The sequence below is a fragment of the Agelaius tricolor genome, unplaced genomic scaffold, assembly GCF_023055355.1.
Source record: "Agelaius tricolor isolate 1412-34295 unplaced genomic scaffold, bAgeTri1.0.p SCAF_150, whole genome shotgun sequence".
NCBI classification, from domain to species: Eukaryota; Metazoa; Chordata; class Aves; order Passeriformes; family Icteridae; genus Agelaius; species Agelaius tricolor.
In genome coordinates this window covers 117,702-140,660 of record NW_027269410.1, presented here as the reverse complement: position 1 = coordinate 140,660, position 22,959 = coordinate 117,702, and the positions used below count along the sequence as shown (strand labels likewise).

The 22,959-nt window shown below is 49.2% G+C and overlaps 2 protein-coding genes and 1 long non-coding RNA gene across 3 annotated transcripts; 2 read left to right on the top strand and 1 right to left on the bottom strand.

Annotated features, from left to right (window-relative positions):
• The first annotated feature begins 152 nt into the window (after positions 1-152).
• LOC139586899 (sporozoite surface protein 2-like) lies at positions 153-551 on the top strand. The gene has a single exon (XM_071420563.1). The coding sequence runs from the start codon at positions 153-155 to the stop codon at positions 549-551; it is 399 nt and encodes a 132-aa protein (XP_071276664.1).
• A 42-nt stretch (positions 552-593) lies between these two features.
• LOC139586898 (nicotinate-nucleotide pyrophosphorylase [carboxylating]-like) lies at positions 594-17,648 on the top strand. The gene is given in 7 exon segments (XM_071420562.1): positions 594-870; positions 873-1,025; positions 1,028-1,259; positions 1,261-1,384; positions 8,431-8,459; positions 9,990-10,092; positions 17,362-17,648. Coding segments are annotated over 7 exon segments (1,104 nt in total). The 3' UTR covers positions 17,548-17,648.
• Positions 17,649-18,559: 911 nt separating this feature from the next.
• LOC139586894 (uncharacterized) lies at positions 18,560-21,511 on the bottom strand. Its single transcript, XR_011678054.1, has 3 exons — positions 21,448-21,511; positions 19,288-19,424; positions 18,560-19,127 (listed from the first exon to the last, which is right to left on the bottom strand). It is a non-coding gene; the product is annotated as an uncharacterized lncRNA (long non-coding RNA).
• Between the last annotated feature and the right edge of the window lie 1,448 nt (positions 21,512-22,959).

The following is a 22,959-nucleotide window of genomic DNA, read 5'->3' as shown; positions in this document are numbered from 1 at the left end:
ACCCCTCAAACCCCCCGGTGTCCCTGAACCCCTCAAACCCCCCGAACCCCCCAAAAGCCCCGAACCCCGCGGTGACCCCAAACCTTCCGAACCCCCTGAACCCCCCAAATCTCCCGAACCCCCCGGTGTCCCCGAACCCCCCGAACCCCCCGATGACCCCAAACCCCCTGAACCTCCCGAACCCCCCGATGCCCCCGATGCCCCCGAACCCCCCGAATCCCCAGAACCCCCAGAACCCCCCAAACCCCCCGGTGTCCTCGAACCCATCGAACCCCCAGAACCCCCCGATGTCCCCGAACTCTTTGAACGCCCCGAACCCCCCGATGACCCCGAACCCCCCGAACCCCCCAAACCTCCCGAACCCCCTGAACCCCCCGAACCCCCCAAACCCCCCCGATGACCCCGAACCCCCCGAACCCCCCGAACCCCGCGATGACCCCAAACCCCCCAAATCCCCCGAATCCCCCGATGTCTCCAAATCCCTTGATGACCCCGAACCCCCCGAACCCCCCGATGACCCCAAACCCCTCAGTGTCCCCGAACCCCCATAATCCCCCAAACCCCCCGAACCTCCCGAACCCCCGAACCCCTCGATGACCCCGAACCCCCCGATGACCCCGAACCCCGCGATGTCCCCGATGTCCCCGAACCCCCCGAACCCCCCGAATCCCCATAATCCCCAGAACCCCCCGAACCCCCCAAACCCGCGGTCCCCCAAACCCCCCGGTGTCCCCGAACCCCCCAAACCCCCCGAACCCCCGAACCCCCCGATGTCCCCGAACCCCCCGATGTCCCCGACCCTCCCCGCCGCCCCCTGGCCCCCCGCCCCTCCCCAGCACCGCCTGCTCTCCCTGGCTCGCTCCTGGCTGGACGAGACGCCCCATGGCCGGACCCCAGCGTGGCCCCCCTGGGCACCCTCCGGGCCCGCGCGGAGCTGCTCAGCAAAGCCCCGGAGCCCGGCTCCTCCCCGGGCCCTTTCCACGGCGTTCTGGCGGGCTGCCCCTTCGCCGAGGCCGTTTTCGGGCTCTCGGGTGCACCGTGAGCTGGAGGATCCCCGAGGGCTCGCGGCTGCCGCCGGGCAGGGCCGTGGTGGCCCTGGTGGAGGGCCCGGCCGCGGGGCTGCTGCTGGCGGAGCGGGTGGCCCTGAACATTTTGGGGCGCTGCAGCGGCGTGGCCTCGATGGCAGCGAGGGCCGTGGCCGTGGCGAGGGGCGCGGGGTGGGCGGGGGTCGTGGCCGGGACCGCAAAACGACCCCCGGGTTCCGGCGGCCGAGAAATACGCGCTGGGCGTGGGGGGCGCGGAGCCGCACCGGGACGGGCTGGGCGCCTTCAGCCTCGTCAAGGACAACCACAGAGCGCTGGCGGCGCGGGGCGGCGCGGAACAGGTGCGGGGAGAGAGCGGGGATTGAGAGGAATGGGGGAAATTGGGGGGAATGGGGGGCAGAAATTGGGGGGGAAATGGGGGGGAAATGGGGGGGAAATGGGGGGGAAATGGGCGGAATGGGGGGAAATTTTGGGGGGGAAATTTGGGGGGGAAATGGGGGAAATGGGGAGGAAAATTTGGGGGGAAATTTGGGGGGAAATGGGGGGAAAATGGGGGGGAAATGGGGGAAAATGAGGGGGGAGAGGATCCGGAATTTGGGGGGAAAATGGGGGGGGAAATGGGGGAAAATGAGGGGGGAAATTTGGGGGAAATGGGGGGGAGGAGAGGATCCCGAATTGGGGGGGAAATGAGGGGGAAATGGGGGAAAATGAGGGGGAAATTTGGGGGGGAAAATGGAGGGGAAATGGGGGGGGAAATGGGGGGAAATTTGGGGGGAAATGGGGGGAAATTTGGGGGGGAAATTGGGGGGAAATTTGGGGGGAAATTTGGGGGGAAATTTGGGGGGGAGATGGGGGAAATGAGGGGGGAGAGGATCCCGAATTTGGGGGGAAATGGGAGGGGGTTCCGGAAATTTGGGGGGAAATGGGGGGAAAATGGGGGAGGAGGACCCGAATTTGGGGGGGAAATGGGGGGGATTGGGGGAGAAATGGGGGGGGAAATGGGGGGGAGGAGGACCCCGAATTTGGGGGGAAATGGGGAGGAAAATTTGGGGGAAAATTTGGGGGGAAATTTGGGGGGAAATTTGGGGGGAAATGGGGGAGGAAATGGGGGGAAATTTGGGCGGGAAATTTGGGGGGAAAATGGGGGGAAATGGGGGAAAATGAGGGGGGGTCCGGAAATGGGGGGAAATGGGGGGAAATGAGGGGGGAGAGGATCCCGAATTTGGGGGGAAAATGGGGGGAAATGGGGGGGAAATGGGTGGAATGGGGGGAAATTTGGGGGGGGGAAATTTGGGGGGTGAATTTGGGGGGAAAATGGGGGGGAAATGAGGGGGGAGAGGATCCCGAATTTGGGGGGAAATGGGAGGGGTTCCGGAATTTGGGGGGAAATGGGGGGGGAAATGGGGGGAAATGGGGGAGGAGGATCCCGAATTTGGGGGGAATGGGAGGGGGGAAGATCCCGAATTTGGGGGGAAAATTTGGGGGGAAAATTTGGGGGGAAAATTTGGAGGGAAATGGGGAAATGGGGGGGGAGGACCCGAATTTGGGGGGGAAATGGGGGGAAAATTTGGGGGGAAAATGGGGGGGAAATGGGGGGGGAAATTTGGAGGGGGAGGACCCCGAATTTGGGGGGGAAATGGGGGGGAATGGGGGGAAATGAGGAGGAAATGGGGGGGGGAGAGGATCCCGAATTTGGGGGGAAATTGGGGGGAAATGAGGGAAAATGGGGGGGGAAATGGGGGGAAATAGGGGAAAATGGGGGAGGAACACCCCGAATTTGGGGGGAAAATGGGGGAGAAAAATTTGGGGGACAGGATCCCAAATTTGGGGGGGAAAATGGGGAAAATTTGGGGGGGTCCGGAAATTGGGGGGGAAATGGGGGAAATGAGGGGGGAAATGAGGGGGGAGAGGATCCCGAATTTGGGGGAAATGGGGGGGAGAACCCCGAATTTGGGGGGGAAATGAGGGGGAAATGGGGGGAAATTTGGGGGGGAAATGGGGGGAAATGGGGGAAAATGAGGGGGGAAATTTGGGGGAAATGGGGGGGCAGAGGATCCCGAATTTGGGGGGGAAATGAGGGGGAAATTTGGGGGAAAATTTGGGGGGGAAATGGGGGGGGGAGGACCCCAAATTTGAGGGGAAAATGGGGGGGGAAATGAGGGGGGGAGGACCCCGAATTTGGGGGGGAAATTTGGGGGGAAATAAATTTGGAGGGAGAGGACTCCGAATTTGGGGGGAAAATGGGGGGAAATGGGGAGGAAAATTAGGGGGGAAATTTGGGGGGAAATTCGGGGTAAACGGGGGAAAATTTGGGGGGAGAGGATCCGGAATTTGGGGAGAAAATGGGGGAGGAAATGGGGGGGGAAATGGGGGGGGAAATGGGGGGGTCCGAAATGGGGAGCAAATGGGGGGGAGGATGAGGGAGGGAAATTTGGGGGGGAAATGGGGGGGGAGGACCCCGAATTTGGGGGGGAAATAAATGGGGGGGGTCCGGAAATTGGGGGGGAAATTAGGGGGGAGAGGACCTCGAATTTGGGGGGAAAATTTGGGGGGAAATGGGGGGGAAATGGGGGGGGAGGACTCCGAATTTGGGGGGAAAATGGGGGAAATGGGGGAAGAAAATTTGGGGGAAATTTGGGGGAAAATTTGGGGGGAAAATGGAGGGAAAATGGGGGGAAAATGAGGGGGGAGAGGACTCCGAATTTGGGGGGGAAATTGGGGGGGGGTCCGGAAATTAGGGAGGAAATGGGGGGGGGGGAAATGGGGGGGGAAATGGGGGAGGAAATTTGGAGGGGGAGGACCCCGAATTTGGGGGGAAATGGGGGAGAAAAATTTGGGGGACAGGATCCCAAATTTGGGGGGGAAAATGGGGAAAATTTGGGGGGGTCCGGAAATTGGGGGGGAAATGGGGGAAATGAGGGGGGAAATGAGGGGGGAGAGGATCCCGAATTTGGGGGGAAATGGGGGGGGAGAACCCCGAATTTGGGGGGGAAATGAGGGGAAATGGGGGGAAATTTGGGGGGAAATGGGGGGAAATGGGGGAAAATGAGGGGGGAAATTTGGGGGAAATGGGGGGGCAGAGGATCCCGAATTTGGGGGGGAAATGGGGGGGAAATTTGGGGGAAAATTTGGGGGGGAAATGGGGGGGGGAGGACCCCAAATTTGAGGGGAAAATGGGGGGGGAAATGAGGGGGGGAGGACCCCGAATTTGGGGGGAAATTTGGGGGGAAATAAATTTGGAGGGAGAGGACTCCGAATTTGGGGGGAAAATGGGGGGAAATGGGGGAGGAAAATTTGGGGGGAAATTTGGGGGAGGAAAATTTGGGGGGAAATTTGGGGGGAAATTCGGGGGTAAACGGGGGAAAATTTGGGGGGAGAGGATCCGGAATTTGGGAGAAAATGGGGGAGGAAATGGGGGGGAAATGGGGGGGAATGGGGGGGGTCCGGAAATTGGGGGGCAAATGGGGGGGGAGGATGAGGGAGGGAAATTTGGGGGGGGAAATGGGGGGGGAGGACCCCGAATTTGGGGGGGAAATAAATGGGGGGGGTCCGGAAATTGGGGGGGAAATTAGGGGGGAGAGGACCCCGAATTTGGGGGAAAATTTGGGGGGAAATGGGGGGGAAATGGGGGAGGAGGACCCGAATTTGGGGGGAAAATTTGGGGGGAAAATGGGGGGAAATGGGGGGAAAATGAGGGGGGGGTCCGGAAATGGGGGGAAATGGGGGACAATGAGGGGGGAGAGGACTCCGAATTTGGGGGGGAAATGGGGGGGGTCCGGAAATTAGGGGGGAAATGGGGCGGGGGAAATGGGGGGGGGGGAAATGGGGGGAAAATGGGGGAGGAAATTTGGAGGGGGAGGACCCCGAATTTGGGGGGGAAATGGGGGGGAAAATGGGGGGGGTCCGGAAATTAGGGGGGAAATGGGGGAGGAAAATTTGGGGGGCAGGATCCCGAATTTGGGGGGGAAATGGGGGGGGGAGGATCCCGAATTAGGGGGAAAATTTGGGGGAAATGGGGGAAGGAGGACCCGAATTTGGGGGGGAAATGGGGGGGAAATTGGGGAGGGTCCGGTAATTGGGGGGGAAATGGGGGGAAATGAGGGGGGAGATGAGGGAGGAAAATTTGGAGGGGGAGGACCCCGAATTTGGGGGAGAAATGGGGGGGAAATGAGGGGGAAACGGGAGGGGTCCGGAAATATGGGGGGAAATGGAGGAGGAAAATTTGGGGGGGGTCCGGAAATTGGGGGAAAATTTGGGGGGGAAATGGGGGGGAAAATCTGGAGGGAGGATCCCGAATTTGGGGGGAAAATTTGGGAGGAAATGGGGGGGAAATGGGGAAGGGTCCGGAAATTGGGGGGGAAACGGGGGGGCAGACCCCGAATTTGGGGGGATCTGGGGGGATCTGGACGTGGGGGTACCCGGAATTTGGGGGGGAAAAATGGGGGGGAAATTGGGGGGGGGGAAATGGGTGGGGAGACCCCGAATTTGGGGGGATGATGGGTGGGGGGGATTCCAAATTTGGGGGGGATTAATGGGGGGGGAACCCCAAATTGGGGGGAAAAATTGGAGGGAAAATTTGGGGGGGTTTTGGTTGTGGGGGGACCCCCGAATTTGGGGTGAAAATGGGGAGGGGTCCCCGAATTTGGGGGAAAAATTTGGGGGAACCCCGGATTTGGGGGTGATGTGGGGGGGGACCCCTGAATTGGGGAGGGTTCCAGTTTGGGGTAACCCAAAAATTGGGGGTTTGTGGGTGAGGGGACCCCAATTTTGGGGATTAATTTGGGGGTGGTTAATGGGGGAACCCCAATATTTGGGGATTAATTTGGGGGGATCACGGGGGGACCCCAAATTTTGGGGATTAATTTGGGGGTGTTTAATGGGGGGGACCCCAAATTTTGGGGATTAACTTGGGTGGGAGATCATAGGGGGACCCCAAATATTGGGGATTAATTTGGTGGTGTTTAATGGGGGGACCCCAAATTTTGGGGATAAATTTTAGGTACAAATCCCCCAATTTGGGTCTGGGGGTTCCTTTGGGGTGCCCCTGACCCTTTTTGGGTGCCCCTGACCCTTTTTGGGGTCCCCCTGACCCTTTTTGGGGTCCCCCCCAGCTGATTCTGGGGGTGCGCCGGGCCGGGGGACCCCAAATTTTGGGGATTAATTTGGGTGGAGATCATGGGGGGACCCCAATATTGGGGATAAATTTGGGGTGTTTAATGGGGGAACCCCAATTTTTGGGCTCGGGGGACTCCCTTTAATTGGGGGGATCTGGGAAGGGGGTCCCCAATATTTGGGGATTAATTTGGGGGGATCACGGGGGGACCCCAAATTTTGGGTCAACACCAGTGGGTCTGGGGGTAGGGGACCCCAAATTTTTGGGGATTAATTTGGGGGTGATTAATGGGGGGGACCCAAATTTTGGGGATTAACTTGGGTGGGAGATCATAGGGGGACCCCAAATTTTGCAGATTAACTTGGTGGTGTTTAATGGGGGGATCCCAAATTTCGGGGATAAATTTTAGGGACAAATCCCCCAATTTGGGTCTGGGGGTTCCTTTGGGGTCCCCCTGACCCTTTTTGGGGTCCCCCTGACCCTTTTTGGGGTCCCCCCCAGCTGATCCTCGGGGTGCGTCGCGCCGGGGGACCCCAAATTTTGGGGATAAATTTGGGGGAACTCCCCCATTTTCCCCCCTGCCCAATTTGGGTCTGGGGGCTCCTTTGGGGTCCCCTGACCCTTTTTGGGGTCCCCCTGACCCTTTTGGGGTGCCCCTGACCCTTTGGGGTGCCCCTGACCCCTTTTTGGGGTCCCCCCAGCTGATCCTGGGCGTGCGTCGCGCCGGGGAACCCCAAATTTTGGGGATAAATTTGGGGGAACTCCCCCATTTCCCCCTGCCCAATTTGGGTCTGGGGGTTCCTTTGGGGTCCCCCTGACCCTTTTGGGGTCCCCCCCAGCTGATTCTGGGGGTGCGCCGGGCCGGGGGACCCCAAATTTTGGGGATAAATTTTGGTGGGATGATGGAGGGACCCCAATTTTGGGTTTGGGAACACCCCTGAAATTTTGGTGATTTTGGGTGAGGGGACCCCAAATTTTGGGGATAAATTTGGGGGGGATCATAGGGGGACCCCAAATTTTTTGGGATTAGTTTGGGGGTGGTTAATGGGGGACCCCAATATTGGGCTTGGGGAACATCCCTGAACTGGGGAGGGTCCCCAAATTTTGGGGGTTAATTTGGGGGTGGTTAATGGGGGACCCCAAATTTTGGGGATTAACTTGGGTGGGAGATCATAGGGGGACCCCAAATTTTGGGGATTAACTTGGTGGTGTTTAATGGGGGGACCCCAAATTTCGGAGATAAATTTCAGGGACAAATCCCCCAATTTGGGTCTGGGGGTTCCTTTGGGGTCCCCCTGACCCTTTTGGGGTCCCCCTGACCCTTTTGGGGTCCCCCCCAGCTGATTCTGGGGGTGCGCCGGGCCGGGGGACCCCAAATTTTGGGGATAAATTTTGGTGGGATGATGGAGGGACCCCAATTTGGGTTTGGGGAACACCCCTGAAATTTTGGTGATTTTGGGTGAGGGGACCCCAAATTTTGGGGATAAATTTGGGGGGGATCATAGGGGGACCCCAAATTTTTGGGATTAGTTTGGGGGTGGTTAATGGGGGACCCCAATATTGGGCTTGGGGAACATCCCTGAACTGGGGGAGGGTCCCCAAATTTTGGGGGTTAATTTGGGGGTGGTTAATGGGGGGACCCCAAATTTTGGGGATAAATTTAGGGACAAATCCCCCAATTTGGGTCTGGGGGTTCCTTTGGGGTCCCCCTGACCCCTTTAGGGTCCCCCCCAGCTGATTCTGGGCGTGCGCCGCGCCGGGGGACCCCAAATTTTGGGGATTAATTAGGGGGGATCATGGGGGGACCCCAATATTTGGGATAAATTTGGGGTGTTTAATGGGGGAACCCCAATTTTTGGGCTCGGGGGACTCCCTTTAATTGGGGGATCTGGGAAGGGGGTCCCCAATATTTGGGGATTAATTGGTGGGGGATCATGGGGGAACCCCAATATTTGGGGATTAATTTGGGGGGATCACGGGGGGACCCCAAATTTTGGGTCAACACCAGTGGGTCTGGGGGTAGGGGGACCCCAAATTTTGGGGATTAATTTGGGGGTGATTAATGGGGGGGACCCCAAATTTTGGGGATTAACTTGGTGGGGATCATGGGGGGACCCCAAATTTTGCAGATTAACTTGGTGGTGTTTAATGGGGGCACCCCAAATTTCGGGGATAAATTTTAGGGACAAATCCCCCAATTTGGGTCTGGGGGTTCCTTTGGGGTGCCCCTGACCCTTTTTGGGGTCCCCCTGACCCTCTTTGGGGTCCCCCCAGCTGATTTTGGGGGTGCGTCGCGCCGGGGGACCCCAAATTTTGGGGATTAATTTGGGGGTGTTCAATGGGGGGACCCCAATTTTTGGGCTTCGGGGTCACCCCTGAACTGGGGGGATCCCCAAATTTTGGGGACAAATTTTGGGGTGTTTAATGGGGGGACCCCAAATTTTGGGTCAACACCAGTGGGTCTGGGGAATGGGGACCCCAATTTTTGGGGATTAATTTGGGGGTGGGGATCACGGGGGGACCCCAAATTTTGGGCTTGGGGGTCACCCCTGAATTGGGGGGATTTGGGGTGAGGGGACCCCAAATTTTGGGGATTAATTTGGGGTTGGTTAATGGGGGGACCCCAAATTTTTGGGATTAATTTGGGGGTGTTTAATGGGGGGACCCCAATATTGGGCTTGGGGAACACCCCTGAACTGGGGGGATTTGGGGTGAGGGGTCCCCAAATTTTGGGGATAAATTTTAGGGATAAATCCCCCATTTCCCCCCTGCCCAATTTGGGTCTGGGGGTTCCTTTGGGGTGCCCCTGACCCTTTTTGGGGTCCCCCTGACCCTTTTTGGGGTCCCCCCCAGCTGATTTTGGGGGTGCGTCGCGCCGGGGAACCCCAAATTTTGGGGATTAATTTGGTGGTGGTTAATGGGGGGACCCCAATTTTTGGGCTTGGGGGTCACCCCTGAACTGGGGGGATCCCCAAATTTTGGGGACAAATTTTGGGGTGTTTAATGGGGGGACCCCAAATTTTGGGTCAACACCAGTGGGTCTGGGGGAATGGGGACCCCAATTTTGGGGATTAATTTGGGGGTGGGGATCATGGGGGGACCCCAAATTTTGGGCTTGGGGTCACTCCTGAATTGGGGGATTTGGGGTGAGGGGACCCCAATTTTGGGGATTAATTTGGGGTTGGTTAATGGGGGGACCCCAAATTTTTGGGATTAATTTGGGGGTGTTTAATGGGGGGACCCCAATATTGGGCTTGGGGAACACCCCTGAACTGGGGAGGGTCCCCAAATTTTGGGGGTTAATTTGGGGGTGGTTAATGGGGGGACCCCAAATATTGGGGATTAACTTGGGGTTGGTTCATGGGGAGACCCCAAATTTTGGGATTAACTTGGGTGGGAGATCATAGGGGGACCCCAAATATTGGGGATTAATTTGGGGGTGTTTAATGGGGGGACCCCAAATTTTGGGGATAAATTTTAGGTACAAATGCCCCAATTTGGGTCTGGGGGTTCCTTTGGGGTGCCCCTGACCCTTTTTGGGGTGCCCCTGACCCTTTTTGGGGTGCCCCTGACCCTTTTTGGGGTCCCCCCAGCTGATCCTGGGCGTGCGTCGCGCCGGGGACCCCAAATTTTGGGGATTATTTAGGGGTGGGGATCATGGGGGAACCCCAAATTTTGGGATAAATTTTAGGTACAAATCCCCCAATTTGGGTCTGGGGGTTCCTTTGGGGTGCCCCTGACCCTTTTTGGGGTGCCCCTGACCCTTTTTGGGGTGCCCCTGACCCTTTTTGGGGTCCCCCCAGCTGATTTTGGGCTGTGCGTCGCGCCGGAGGCTTCACGCGCAGGCTCGGGGTCGAGTGCGCGAGCGCGGGAGCAGGCGCTGGAGGCGGCCGAGGCCGGGCCGACCTGGTCCTGCTGGACAACCTGAGCCCGCAGGTGAGAGCACCCCAAAAACACACTCAGGGAACCCCGAAAATGGCAATTCTGGGGGGGTTCTGGGGAAAATTCGGGAAAAAACGGTGAAAATTTGGGGGAAAACGGTGAAAATTTGAGAAAAAACGGTGAAAATTTTGTGGGAGAAATGGTGAAATTTGGGGGGAGAAATGGTGAAATGTTGGGGGTGAATGGGGAAATTTGGGGGAAAATGGCGAAATTTTGGGGGGAAAATGCTGAAATTTGGGGGAAAAAATGGTGACATTTTGGGGAAAAACGGTGAAATTTTGTGGGAGAAATGGTGAAATTTTGGGGGTGAACGGCAAAATTTTGGGGGTGAATGGGGAAATTTTGGGGAAAAAAGGCAAAATTTTGGGGGCAAATGGCGAAATTTTGGGGGAGAAATGGTGAAAATTTGAGGAAAAAAGACGAAATTTTGGGGAAAAAAGGCGAAATTTTGGGGATAAAAACAACCCAAAAATGTCTCCAAAATTGGGGTGGGGAGGGCAGAGATTTGAGCTCTGAGGCCGCAGGTGAGAGCCCCAAAAACACTCAGGGAACCCTGAAAATGGCAATTCTGGGGGATTCTGGGGAGAAACGGGGAAAATTTGGGGGGAAACGGTGAAAATTTGGGAAAAACGGTGAAATTTAGGGGGAAAAATGGGGGAATTCTGGGGGGGAAAAATGGCAAAATTTTGTGGGAGAAATGGTGAAGTTTTCGGGGGAGAAATGGTGAAGTTTTGGGGGTGAATGGGGAAATTTTGGGGGAAAATGGGGAATTCTAGGGGGAAAATGGGGGAATTCTAGGGGGAAAAAGGGCAAAATTTTGGGGGAAAATGGTGAAATTTTGGGGGGAGAAATGGTGAAGTTTTTGGGGGTGAATGGGGAAATTTTGGGGAAAAAAGGCGAAATTTTGGGGGAGAATGGGGAAATTTTGGGGGAGAAATGGTGAAGTTTTTGGGGATGAATGGGGAAATTTTGGGGAAAAAAGGCGAAATTTTGGGGGAGAATGGTGAAATTTTGGGGGAGAAATGGTGAAGTTTTTGGGGGTGAATGGGGAAATTTTGGGGAAAAAAGGCGAAATTTTGGGGGAGAAATGGGGAAATTTTGAGGGTGAATGGGGAAATTTAGGGGGAAAAATGGGGGAATTCTGGGGGGGAAAATGGCGAAATTTTGTGGGAGAAATGGTGAAATGTTGGGGGAGAATGGCCGGAATTTTGGGGAAAAATGGCAAAATTTTGAGGAAAAATGGCGAAATTTAGGGAGTGAATGGCGAAATTTTGGGGGTCAATGGGGAAATTTTGGGGGAAAACGGGGAAATTTTGGGGGTGAATGGGGGAATTCTAGGGGGAAAAAGGGCGAAATTTTGGGAGAAATGGTGAAGTTTTGGGGGGAGAGATGGTAAAATTTTGGGGAAAAACGGCGAAATTTTGGGGGAGAAATGGGGAAATGTTGGGGGGAGAAATGGTGAAATGTTGGGGTGAATGGGGAAATTTGGGGGAAAATGGCGAAATTTTGGGGGGAAAATGCTGAAATTTGGGGGAAAAATGGTGACATTTTGGGGAAAAACGGTGAAAATTTGGGGAAAAACGGTGAAATTTTGTGGGGAGAAATGGTGAAATTTTGGGGGTGAACGGCAAAATTTTGGGGGTGAATGGGGAAATTTTGGGGGCAAATGGCGAAATTTTGGGGGGAGAAATGGTGAAAATTTGATGAAAAAAGACGAAATTTTGGGGAAAAAAGGCGAAATTTTGGGGGTAAAAACAACCCCAAAAATGTCTCCAAAATTGGGGTGGGGAGGGCAGAGATTCGAGCTCTGAGCCCCCAGGTGAGAGCCCCAAAAACACTCAGGGAACCCCGAAAATGGCAATTCTGGGGGGATTCTGGGGAGAAACGGGGAAAATTTGGGGAAAAACGGTGAAATTTTGGGGGAAAAATGGGGGAATTCTGGGGGGGAAAATGGCGAAATTTTGGGGGCAAACGGCGAAATTTTGGGGGAAGAAATGGAGACATTTTGGGGGAAAAATGGTGAAATTTTGGGGGAAAAATGGGGGAATTCTGGGGAAAAACGGTGAAAATTTGGAGAAAAATGGCGAAATTTTTGGGGCAACCGGTGAAATTTAGGGGGGAGAAATGGCGAAATTTTGGGGGGAAAATGGGGGAATTTTGGGGGTGAATAGGGAAAATTTGAGGAAAAAAGACAAAATTTTGGGGAAAAAAGGTGAAGTTTTGGGGAAAAACCAACCCCAAAAATGTCCCCAAAATTGGGGTGGGGCTGGCAGAGATTCGAGCTCTGAGCCCCCAGGTGAGAGCCCCAAAAACACTCAGGGAACCCCGAAAATCACAGCTTGGGGGAGAAACGGTGAAAATTTGAGGAAAAACAGCGAAAATTTGGGGAAAAACGGTGAAAATTTGGGGGAGAAATGGTGAAATTTTGGGGAGAAAAAAGGCGAAATTTTGGGGGGAAAAAGGGCAAAATTTTGGGGGGAAATGGTGAAATGTTGGGGGTGAATGGGGAAATTTTTGGGAAAAATGGCAAAATTTTGGGGAGAAATGGTGAAGTTTTGGGGGTGAATGGGGAAATTTTGAGGAGAAAAGGTGAAAATTTTGGGGGAAAGTGGCGAAATTTTGGGGGGAAAATGGCGAAACTTTGGGGGAGAAATGGTGAAATGTTGGGGATGAATGGGGAAATTTGGGGGAAAAAAGGTGAAATTTTGAGGAAAAAAGGCGAAATTTTGGGGGTAAAAACAACCCCAGAAATGTCCCCAAAATTGGGGTGGGGATGGCAGAGATTCGAGCTCTGAGCCCACAGGTGAGACCCAAAAATCGCAGCTTTCGGGGTGAATGGGGAAATTTTGGGGAAAAACGGTGAAGTTTTGGGGGAAAAAGGTGAAAATTTGGGGAAAATGGTGAAAATTTGGGGGAAAACGGTGAAGTCTTGGGGGGAGAAATGGTGAAATGTTGGGCATGAATGGGGAAATTTAGGGGAAAAAGGGCGAAATTTTGGGGAGAAACGGTGAAAATTTGGGGAAAAAAGGTGAAGTTTTGGGTAAAAAAGGCGAAATTTTGGGGGGAAAAATGGCGAAATGTTGGGGGAAAAATGGCCGTAATTTTGGGGAAAAATGGAAAATTTTGAGGAAAAATGGCGAAATTTAGGGGGAGAATGGTGAAATTTTGAGGAAAAATGGCAAAATTTTAGGAGAAAAATGGCAAAATTTTGGGGGGAAAAATGGCAAAATTTAGGGGGAGAATGGCAGAATTTTGGGGGTGTATGGGGAAATTTTGGGGAAAAATGGTGAAATTTGGGGGGGAGAAATGGTGAAATTTTGGGGGAAAAATGACGAAATTTTGGGGGAAAAATGGTGAAGTTGTGGGGGTGAATGGGGGAAATTTTGGGGAAAAACGGGGAAATTTTGGGGGGAAAATGGGGGAATTCTAGGGGGAAAAAGGGCGAAATTTTGGGGGAAAATGGTGAAATTTTGGGGGGAGAAATGGCGAAATTTTGTGGGTGAATGGGGAAATTTTGGGGGAAGAAATGGTGAAATTTTGGGGGAGAATGGTGAAATTTGGGGGAAAAATGGCGAAATTTTGGGGGAAAAAGGGTGAAATTTTTGGGGAAAAATGACAAAATTTAGGGGCAGAATGGCGAAATTTTGGGGGTGAATGGGGACATTTTGGGGAAAAAAGATGAAATTTTGGGGGGAAATGGTGAAATTTTGGGGAAAAAAGGTGAAAATTTGGGGGAAACACAACCCAAAAATGACCTCAAAATTGGGGTGGGGATGGCAGAGATTTGGGTCCCCACCAGGTGAGACCCCAAAATTTGGAAGGGGCCCCCTAAAATGGGAGGACAAATCCCAGGTGTGAAGCTGAACCCCAAAAATGGGGATAAACCCCCCAAAAATGGGGATAAACCCCTCAAATAATGGGGATAAAACCCCCATAAAATTGGGATAAAACCCCCCAAAAATGGGAATAAACCCCCCAAAAAATGTGAATTAACCCCCCAAAAATGTGGATAAACCCCTCAAAAAATGGGAATAAATCCCCCCAAAAATGGGAATAAACCTCCAAAAATGGGGATAAAACCCCCCAAAAATGGGAATAAACCCAAAATTGGAATAAACCACAAAAAATGGTGATAAAACCCCCAAAATTGGGACAAACCCCAAAAAATGGGAATAAACTGCAAAAAAAATGGGAATAAACTGCAAAAAAATGGTGATAACCCCGCAAAAAATGGAGATAAAACCCCCCAAAAATGGGAATAAACCCCTCAAATAATGGCGATAAAAACCCCCAAAAAATGGGAATAAACCCCAAAATTTGGATAAATGTAAAAATGGGGATAAACCCCTCAAAAAATGGGGATAAAAACCCCCAAAAATGGGAATAAACCCCCCAAAAATCGGGATAAACCCCCCAAAAATGGGAATAACCCCTAAAATCCCTCAAAAATGGGAATAAACCCCCAAAGTAAATGGGAACAAACCCCAAAGAAATGGCAATAACCCCCCATAAAATGGGAGTAAACCCCCCAAAAATGGGGATAAAACCCCCCAAAAATGGGGATAAACCCCCCAAAAATGGGAATTAAACCCCCCAAAAATGGGGATAAACCCCCCAAAAAATGGGAATAAACTGCAAAAAAAAATGGCAATAACCCCCCAGAAAATGGAGATAAAACCCCCCAAAAATGGGAATAAACCCCAAAATTGGAATAAACCCCAAAAATGGGAATAAACCGCAAAAAATGGTGATAAACCCAAAAATGGAGGTAAACCCTAAAAATGGGGATAAAGCCCCACAAATGGGAATAAACCCCCCAAAAATGGGAATAAACCTCTCAAAAAATGGGAATAAATCCCCCCATAAAATGGGAATAACCCCCCATAAAATGGGAACAAACCCCCCAAAAATGGGAATAAACCCCCAAAAAATGGGGATAAAATGCAAAAAAAATGGCAATAACATCCCAAAAAATGGAGATAAAACCCCCCAAAAATGGGGATAAAGACCCCAAAAAATGGGAGTAAACCTCCAAAAAATGGGAATAAATCCCCCAAAAAATGGGAATAAACCCCTCAAAAATGGGAATAACCCCCATAAAAATGGGGATAACCTCCCAAAAATTGGGATAAACCCCCCAAAAAATCAGGATAAACCTCTCAAAAAATGGGGAATAAACCCCTCAAAAAAATGGGAATAAACTCCGAAATAATGGGGATAAACCCCAAAAAAATGGGAATAAACCCCAAAATTTGGATAAACCCAAAAATGGGAATAAACCACAAAAAAATGGGAATAAACTGCAAAGAATGGCGATAACCCCCCAAAAATGGGGATAAAACCCCAAAAATGGGGATAAACCCCCCAAACAATGGGAATAAACCCCCCCAAAAATGGCAATAACCCCCAAAAATGGAGATAAAACCCCCCAAAAATGGGGATAAAAACCCCAAAAAATGGGAATAACCCCCATAAAATGGGGATAAAAACCCCAAAAAATGGGAACAAACCCCCATAAAATGGGGATGAAAACCCCCAAAATTTTGATAAACCCCCAAAATGGGATAAACCCCCAAAAATGGGAATAAACCCCAAAATTTGGATAAATGTAAAAATGGGGATAAACCACTCAAATAATGGAGATAAAAACCCCAAAAAATGGGAATAACCCCCCAAAAATGGGGATAAACCGCCCAAAAATGGGAATAAACTCCCCATAAAATGGGAACAAACCCCCAAAAAAAGGGAATAACCCCCAAAAAAATGGGTATAAAACCCCCAAAAAATGGGAATAACCCCCATAAAATGGGAATAAACTCCCATAAAATGGGAATAACCCACCAAAAATGGGGATAACCCCCATAAAATGGGGATAAACCCCCAAGAAATGGGGATAAACCCCCAAAAAAATGGGAATAAACTGCAAAAAAAAATGGCAATAACCCCCCAAAAAAATGGAGATAAAACCCCCCAAAAATGGGAATAAACCCCTCAAATAATGGGAATAAACCCCTCAAATAATGGGAATAAACCCCTCAAATAATGGGAATAAAGCCCCCATAAAATCGGGATAAACCCCTCAAATAATGGGAATAAACCCCCCAAAGATGGGAACAAACCCCCAAAAAAATGGGAGTAAACCCCAAAAAAATGGGAATAAACTGCAAAAAATGGCAATAAGCCCCCAAAAAATGGGAATAACCTCCCAAAAAATGGGAACAAACCACCATAAAATGGGAACAAACCCCCAAAAACGGGAACAAACCCCCAAAAAATGGGAATAACCCCCATAAAATGGGGATAAAACCCCCAAAAAATGGGGATGAAAAGCCCCAAAAAAATGGGGATGAACAAAAAAATGGGGATTAACCCCCAAAATTTTGATAAACCCCAAAAATGGGGATAAACCCAAAAATGGGTATAAAACCCCCAAAAATGGGAATAAACCCCAAAATTTGGATAAATGTAAAAATGGGGATAAACCCCTCAAATAACGGGGATAAAAACCCCAAAAAATGGGGATAAACCACTCAAATAATGGGGATAAAAACCCCAGAAAATGGAGATAAAACCCCCCACAAATGGGAATAACCCCCCAAAAAGCGGGAATAAACCCCTCAAATAATGGGAATAACCCCCATAAATGGGAACAAACCCCCATAAAATGGGAATAAACCCCCAAAGAATGGCGATAATAACCCCAAAAATGGAGATAACTGCCAAAATTTGGATAAACTTCAAAAATGGGGATAAGACCCAAAAATGGGAATAAACCCAAAAAATGGGGATAAAAACCCCCAAAAATGGGGATAAAAACCCCCAAAAATCAGGATAAACCCCCCAAAAATGGGAATAACCCCCCCCCCAAAAAATGGAGATAAAACCCCCCAAAAATGGGAATAACTCCCCCAAAAATGGGAATAAACCGCAAAAAATGGGGATAAACCCAAAAATAGAGGTAAACCCTAAAAATGGGGATAAAGCCCCAAAAAAATGGGGATAAACCCCCAAAATTGGAATAAACCCAAAAATGGGAATAAACCCCAAAAATGGCAATAACCCCCAAAAATGGGGATAAACCCCTCAAAAAATGGGAATAAACCCCCCAAAAAATGGAGATAAAAACCCCAAAAAATGGCAATAACCCCCCAAAAAATGGAGATAAAACCCCCCAAAAAATGGAGATAAAACCCCCCAAAAGTGGGAATTAAACCCCCCAAAAATGGGAACAACCCCCCCAAAAATGCAATTTTGGTCCCCCAGGAGCTGCAGGCGGCGGCGGCGCGGGTCAAGGCCCAGCACCCATGGGTGACGCTGGAGGCCAGCGGGGGCATCGGCCTGGAGACCCTGCCCCGGTTCCTGGGGCCCCACGTGGACGTGGTGTCCATGGGGTGCCTGACCCACGGCGCCACCGCCCTCGACTTCGCCCTCAAGGTGCTGCAGGAGTGAAAGGGAGCGAAAAAACAGCCTGGGAACCCCAAAAACCAGACTGGGAACCCCGAAAAACAGCCTGGGAACCCCAAAAACCAGCCTGGGAACCCCAAAAACCAGCTTAGAACCAATAAAATCCACCCTGGAAACCCCAAAATCCAACCTGGAACCAATAAAATCCAACCTGGAAAACCCCAAAACCCAGCCTGGAACCAATAAAATCCAACCTGGAAACCCCAAAACCCAACCTGGAAACCCCAAAACCCAGCCTGGAACCAATGAAATCCACCCTGGAAACCCCAAAATCCATCATGGAACCAATAAAATCCACCCTGGAAACCCCAAAATCCAACCTGGAACCAATAAAATCCACCCTGGAAACCCCAAAATCCAACCTGGGACCAATAAAATCCAACCTGGAAAACCCCAAAATCCAACCTGGAACCAATAAAATCCAACCTGGAAAACCCCAAAATCCAGCCTGGAACCAATGAAATCCAACCTGGAACCAATAAAATCCAACCTGAAACCAATAAAATCCAACCTGGAAACCCCAAAATCCAACCTGGGACCAATAAAATCCAACCTGGAAACCCCAAAATCCAACCTGGGACCAATAAAATCCAACCTGGAAAACCCCAAAATCCAACCTGGGACCAATAAAATCCATCCTGGAAACCCCAAAATCCATCATGGAACCAATAAAATCCATCCTGGAAACCCCCAAATCCATCATGGAACCAATAAAATCCAGCCTGGAACCAATAAAATCCATCCTGGAACCCCAAACTCCACCCCAGGAACCCCAAACTCCAACCTGGGAAACCCAAAATCCAACCCGGGACCTGCAAAAATGCGGGAACCCCAAAATCCATCCCAGAAACCCCAAAACCCAGCCTGGAACCAATAGAATCCAACCTGAGGCCTAGAAACACCTGGAACCCCAAAATCCAGCCTGGAAACCCAAAAATCCAACCTGGGAACCCCGAAATCCAGCCTGGGAAACCCCAAAACCCACCCAGAACCCCAAAAATCCATCCTGGAACCCATAAAATACAACCTGGGACCTACAGAAACCTGGGAACCCCGAAATCCATCCTGGAATCCCGAAATCCTTCCTGGAAACCCCAAAATCCATCCTGGAACCAATAAAATCCATGCTGGAAACCCAAACTCCACCCCAGGAACACCAAACTCCAACCTGGGAAACCCAAAATCCAACCCGGGACCTACAAAAACCTGGGAACCCCAAAATCCATCCCAGGAACCCCCAAAACCCAGCCTGGAACCAATAAAATCCAACCTGAGGCCTAGAAACACCTGGAACCCCAAAATCCATCCTGGAACTCCCAAAATCCAATCTGGAAACCCAAAATCCAACCCAGGATCTACAAATCCTGGAAACCCCAAAATCCATCCTGGGACCCCGAAATCCATCCCAGGAGCCCAAAATCCATCCTGGAACCAATAAAATCCAACCCGGGATCTAAAAAATCCTGGAACCCCAAATCCCAGCCTAAAATACCCAAACCCAGCCTGAAACCCCAAAATCCAACCTGGAAACCCCAAAATCCAACCTGGAACCAATAAAATCCAACCTGAGGCCTATAGAAAACTGGAACCTTAAAATCCATCCTGGAACCCCAAAAATCCATCCCAGGAACCCCAAATTCCAGCCTGGAACCCCAAACTCCAACCTGGAACCCCAAAACCCATTCTGGGACCCCAAAATCCATCCTGGAACCAATAAAATCCAACCTGAGGCCTAGAAACATCTGGAACCCTAAAATCCATCCTGGAACCCCCAAAACCCACCCAGAACCCCAAAAATCCATCCCAGGAACCCCAAAATCACACCCGGGATCTACAAAAACCTGTAAACCCCAAAATCCATCCTGGGGAACCCCAAAATCCAACCTGGAACCAAAAAAAATCCATCCTGAGGCCTGTAAAAACCTGGAACCCTAAAATCCATCCTGGAAACCTCAAAATCCACCCTGGAACCAATAAAATCCAAGATGAGACCCAGAAACACCTGGAACCCCCAAATCCATCCCAGGAACCCCAAACTCCAACCTGGGAACCCTGAAATCCAGCCTGGAAATGCCCAAAATCCATCATGGAACCCCAAAATCCAACCTGGAACGAACAAAATCCAACCTGAGGCCCAGAAACACCTGGAACCCCAAAATCCTTCCTGGAACTCCCAAAACCCACTCAGAACCCCAAAAATCCATCCCAGGAAACCCCAAAACCCACCCAGAATCCCAAAAATACGTCCCAGGAACCCCAAAATCCATCACAGGAACCCCAAAATCCAACCTGGGACCTGCAAAACCCCAGAACCCCAAACCCCGGCCTGGAAACCCCAAACTCCAACCTGGAACCAATAAAATCCAACCTGAGGCCCAGAAACACCTGGAACCCCAAAATCCAGCCTGGAACCCCCAAAACCCACCCAGAACCCCAAAAATCCATCCCAGGAAACCCCAAAACCCACCCAGAATTCCAAAAAACCATCCTGGAACCCATAAAATCCAACCTGGGACCTACAAAAACCTGGGAACCCCAAACCCCAGCCTGAAACCCCAAAATCCATCCTGGAACCCCAAAAATCCATCCAGAACCCCCAAAATCCAACCTGGGACCAATAAAATCCAACCTGGGACCTACAAAAACCCGGAACCCCAAATCCCAGCCTGGAACCCCCAAAATCCATCCCAGGAACCCCAAAATCCATCCAGAACATCCAAAATCCAACCTGGAACCAATAAAATCCAACCTGAGGCCTAGAAACACCTGGAACTCCAAAACTCAGCCTAAAATACCCAAACCCCAGCCTGGAACCCCAAAATCCATCCTGGAACCCCCAAAGCCCACCCAGAACCCCAAACTCCATCCCAGGAACCCCAAAACCCAGCCTGGAACCAATAAAATCCAACCCGGGACCTGCAAAAACCTGGAATCCTGAAATCCATCCTGGAATCCCCAAACTCCAACCTGGGAAAGCCCAAAATCCATCCTGGAACCCTGAAATCCATCCCAGGAACCCCAAAATCCATCCTGGAACCCCAAAATCCAGCCTGGAACCAATAAAATCCAGCCTGAGACCTGTAAAAACCTGGAACCCTGAAATCTGTCCCATGAACCCCAAAATCCAACCTGGGAAACCCCAAACTCCAACCTGGAACCAATAACATCCAACCCAGGACCTGCAAAAACCTGGGAACCCAAAAATCCAACCTGGAACCACCAAAATCCAACCCAGGATCTACAAAAACCCCAAAATCCATCCTGGGAAACCCCAAAATCCAACCTGGGATCTACCAAAACCTGGAACCCTGAAATCCATCCCGGGACCCCAAAACCCAGCCTAGAACCAATAAAATCCAGCCCAGGACCTACAAAATCCTGGGAACCCAAAAATCCAACCTGGAACCACCAAAATCCAACCCGGGATCTACAAAACCCCCAAAATCCAACCGGGAAACCCCAAAACCCAACCCAGGAACCCCAAAATCCTGGAAACCCCAAAATCCATCCTGGAACACTGAAATCCATCCCAGGAGCCCAAAACCCAGCCTGGAACCAATAAAATCCAACCTGAGGCCTAGAAACACCTGGAACCCCAAAATCCATCCTGGAAACCCAAAATCCAGCCTGGGAAACCCCAAAACCCACCCAGAACCCCCAAAATCCATCCTGGAACCCATAAAATACAACCTGGGACCTACAGAAACCTGGGAACCCCAAAATCCATCCCAGGAACCCCAAAATCCATCCTGGAACCCCAAAATCAAACCCGGGGTCTACAAAAACCTGGAAACCCCAAAATCTCAACCTGGACCCCAAAATCCATCCCAGGACCCCAAAACTCAGCCTGGAACCAATAAAATCCAACCTGGGACCTACAGAAACCTGGAACCCCAAATCCCAGCCTAAAATACCCAAACCCCAGCCTGGAACCCCAAAATCCAACCCAGGAACCCCAAATCTCCCCTGAGATCCCAGTTTGGGGTCCCCAATCCCAGTTTGGGGTCCCAATAAATCCCAGTTTGGGGTCCCCAATCCCAGTTTGGGGTCCCCAATCCCAGTTTGGGAATCCCCAATCCCAGTTTGGGGTCCCAATAAATCCCAGTTTGGGGGTCCCCAATCCCAGTTTGGGGTCCCAATAAATCCCACAGCATTATTATCATTATTATTTTAATATTTTAAACTTTTTTTTGCATAATTTTACAGTTTAAAATTATTTTTATTATTTTTATTAATTTTAAATTTAAATTTCCAGTTATTAATATTAATATTAATATTAATATTAATATATTTTAATTTTATTTTTATTTTTTTTATAAATTATTTTTATTATTTCTAAATTTAAATTTCCAGTTTATTACTATCACTATTACTATTACTATTACTATTACTATTACTATTACTATTACTATTACTATTATTACTAATATTATTACTAATATTATTACTAATATTAGTATTATATTTTTATTTTTATTTTTATTTTTATTTTAAATTTATTTTAAAGTTTATTATTTATTATTTTTCTTAATTTTAAAATTAAGTTTTCAGTTTATTGTTATTTAATATTATTATTATATTTTAATTTTTATTTAATTTTTATTTTTATTTTTATTTTATTTTTATTTTTATTTTTATTTTTTTATTATTTTCATTAATTTTAAATTTAAATTTCCAGTTTATTGTTATATTATTATTATTATATTTTTATTTTTATTTTTATTTTTATTTTTATTTTTATTTTTATTTTTATTTTTATTTTAAAATTTATTATTTTTAATTATTTTTATTAATTTTAAATTTAAATTTCTAGTTTATTGTTATTATTATTTTTATTATTACTTTACTATTATTACTATTATTATTACTAACATTATTATTTTTTATTTTATTTATTTTTATTTTTATTTATTTTTTTAATTTTTATTTTTAAATTTCTTTTAATTTTTTTTTTATTAAATTTAAAATTTAAATTTCCAGTTTATTGTTATTATATTATTCTTATTATTATTCTTATTATTACTATTACTATTACATTTTTATTTTTATTTTTATTTTTATTTTTATCTTTATTTTTATCTTTATTTTTATTTTTATTTTAAAATTTATTTTTAAATTTATTTTTATTTTTATTATTTTTTAAATTATTTTCGGATTTACCAGATTTCACCCGAATCCCTGCACATTTTGGAAGAAAAAACCCCCAAATTTTCAGGCATTTCCCCTCATTTGCGATGAAAAACCCCGAGACAATTGGGATAAATCCCATTTTAAAGTCACCAAAATGGGGTCAGCCCATGGAAAACCGCAGAAAATCGGGATTAAAGCCATAAAAGGTCATTAAAACCATAAAAGGTCATAAATGCCATAAATGGGCATAAATGCCATAAAAGGTCA

Excerpts from the sequence above, each read along its gene's own strand:
- LOC139586899 (XM_071420563.1), top strand. The coding sequence starts at position 153 with ATGACCCCAAACCCCCTGAACCTCCCGAACCCCCCGATGCCCCCGATG.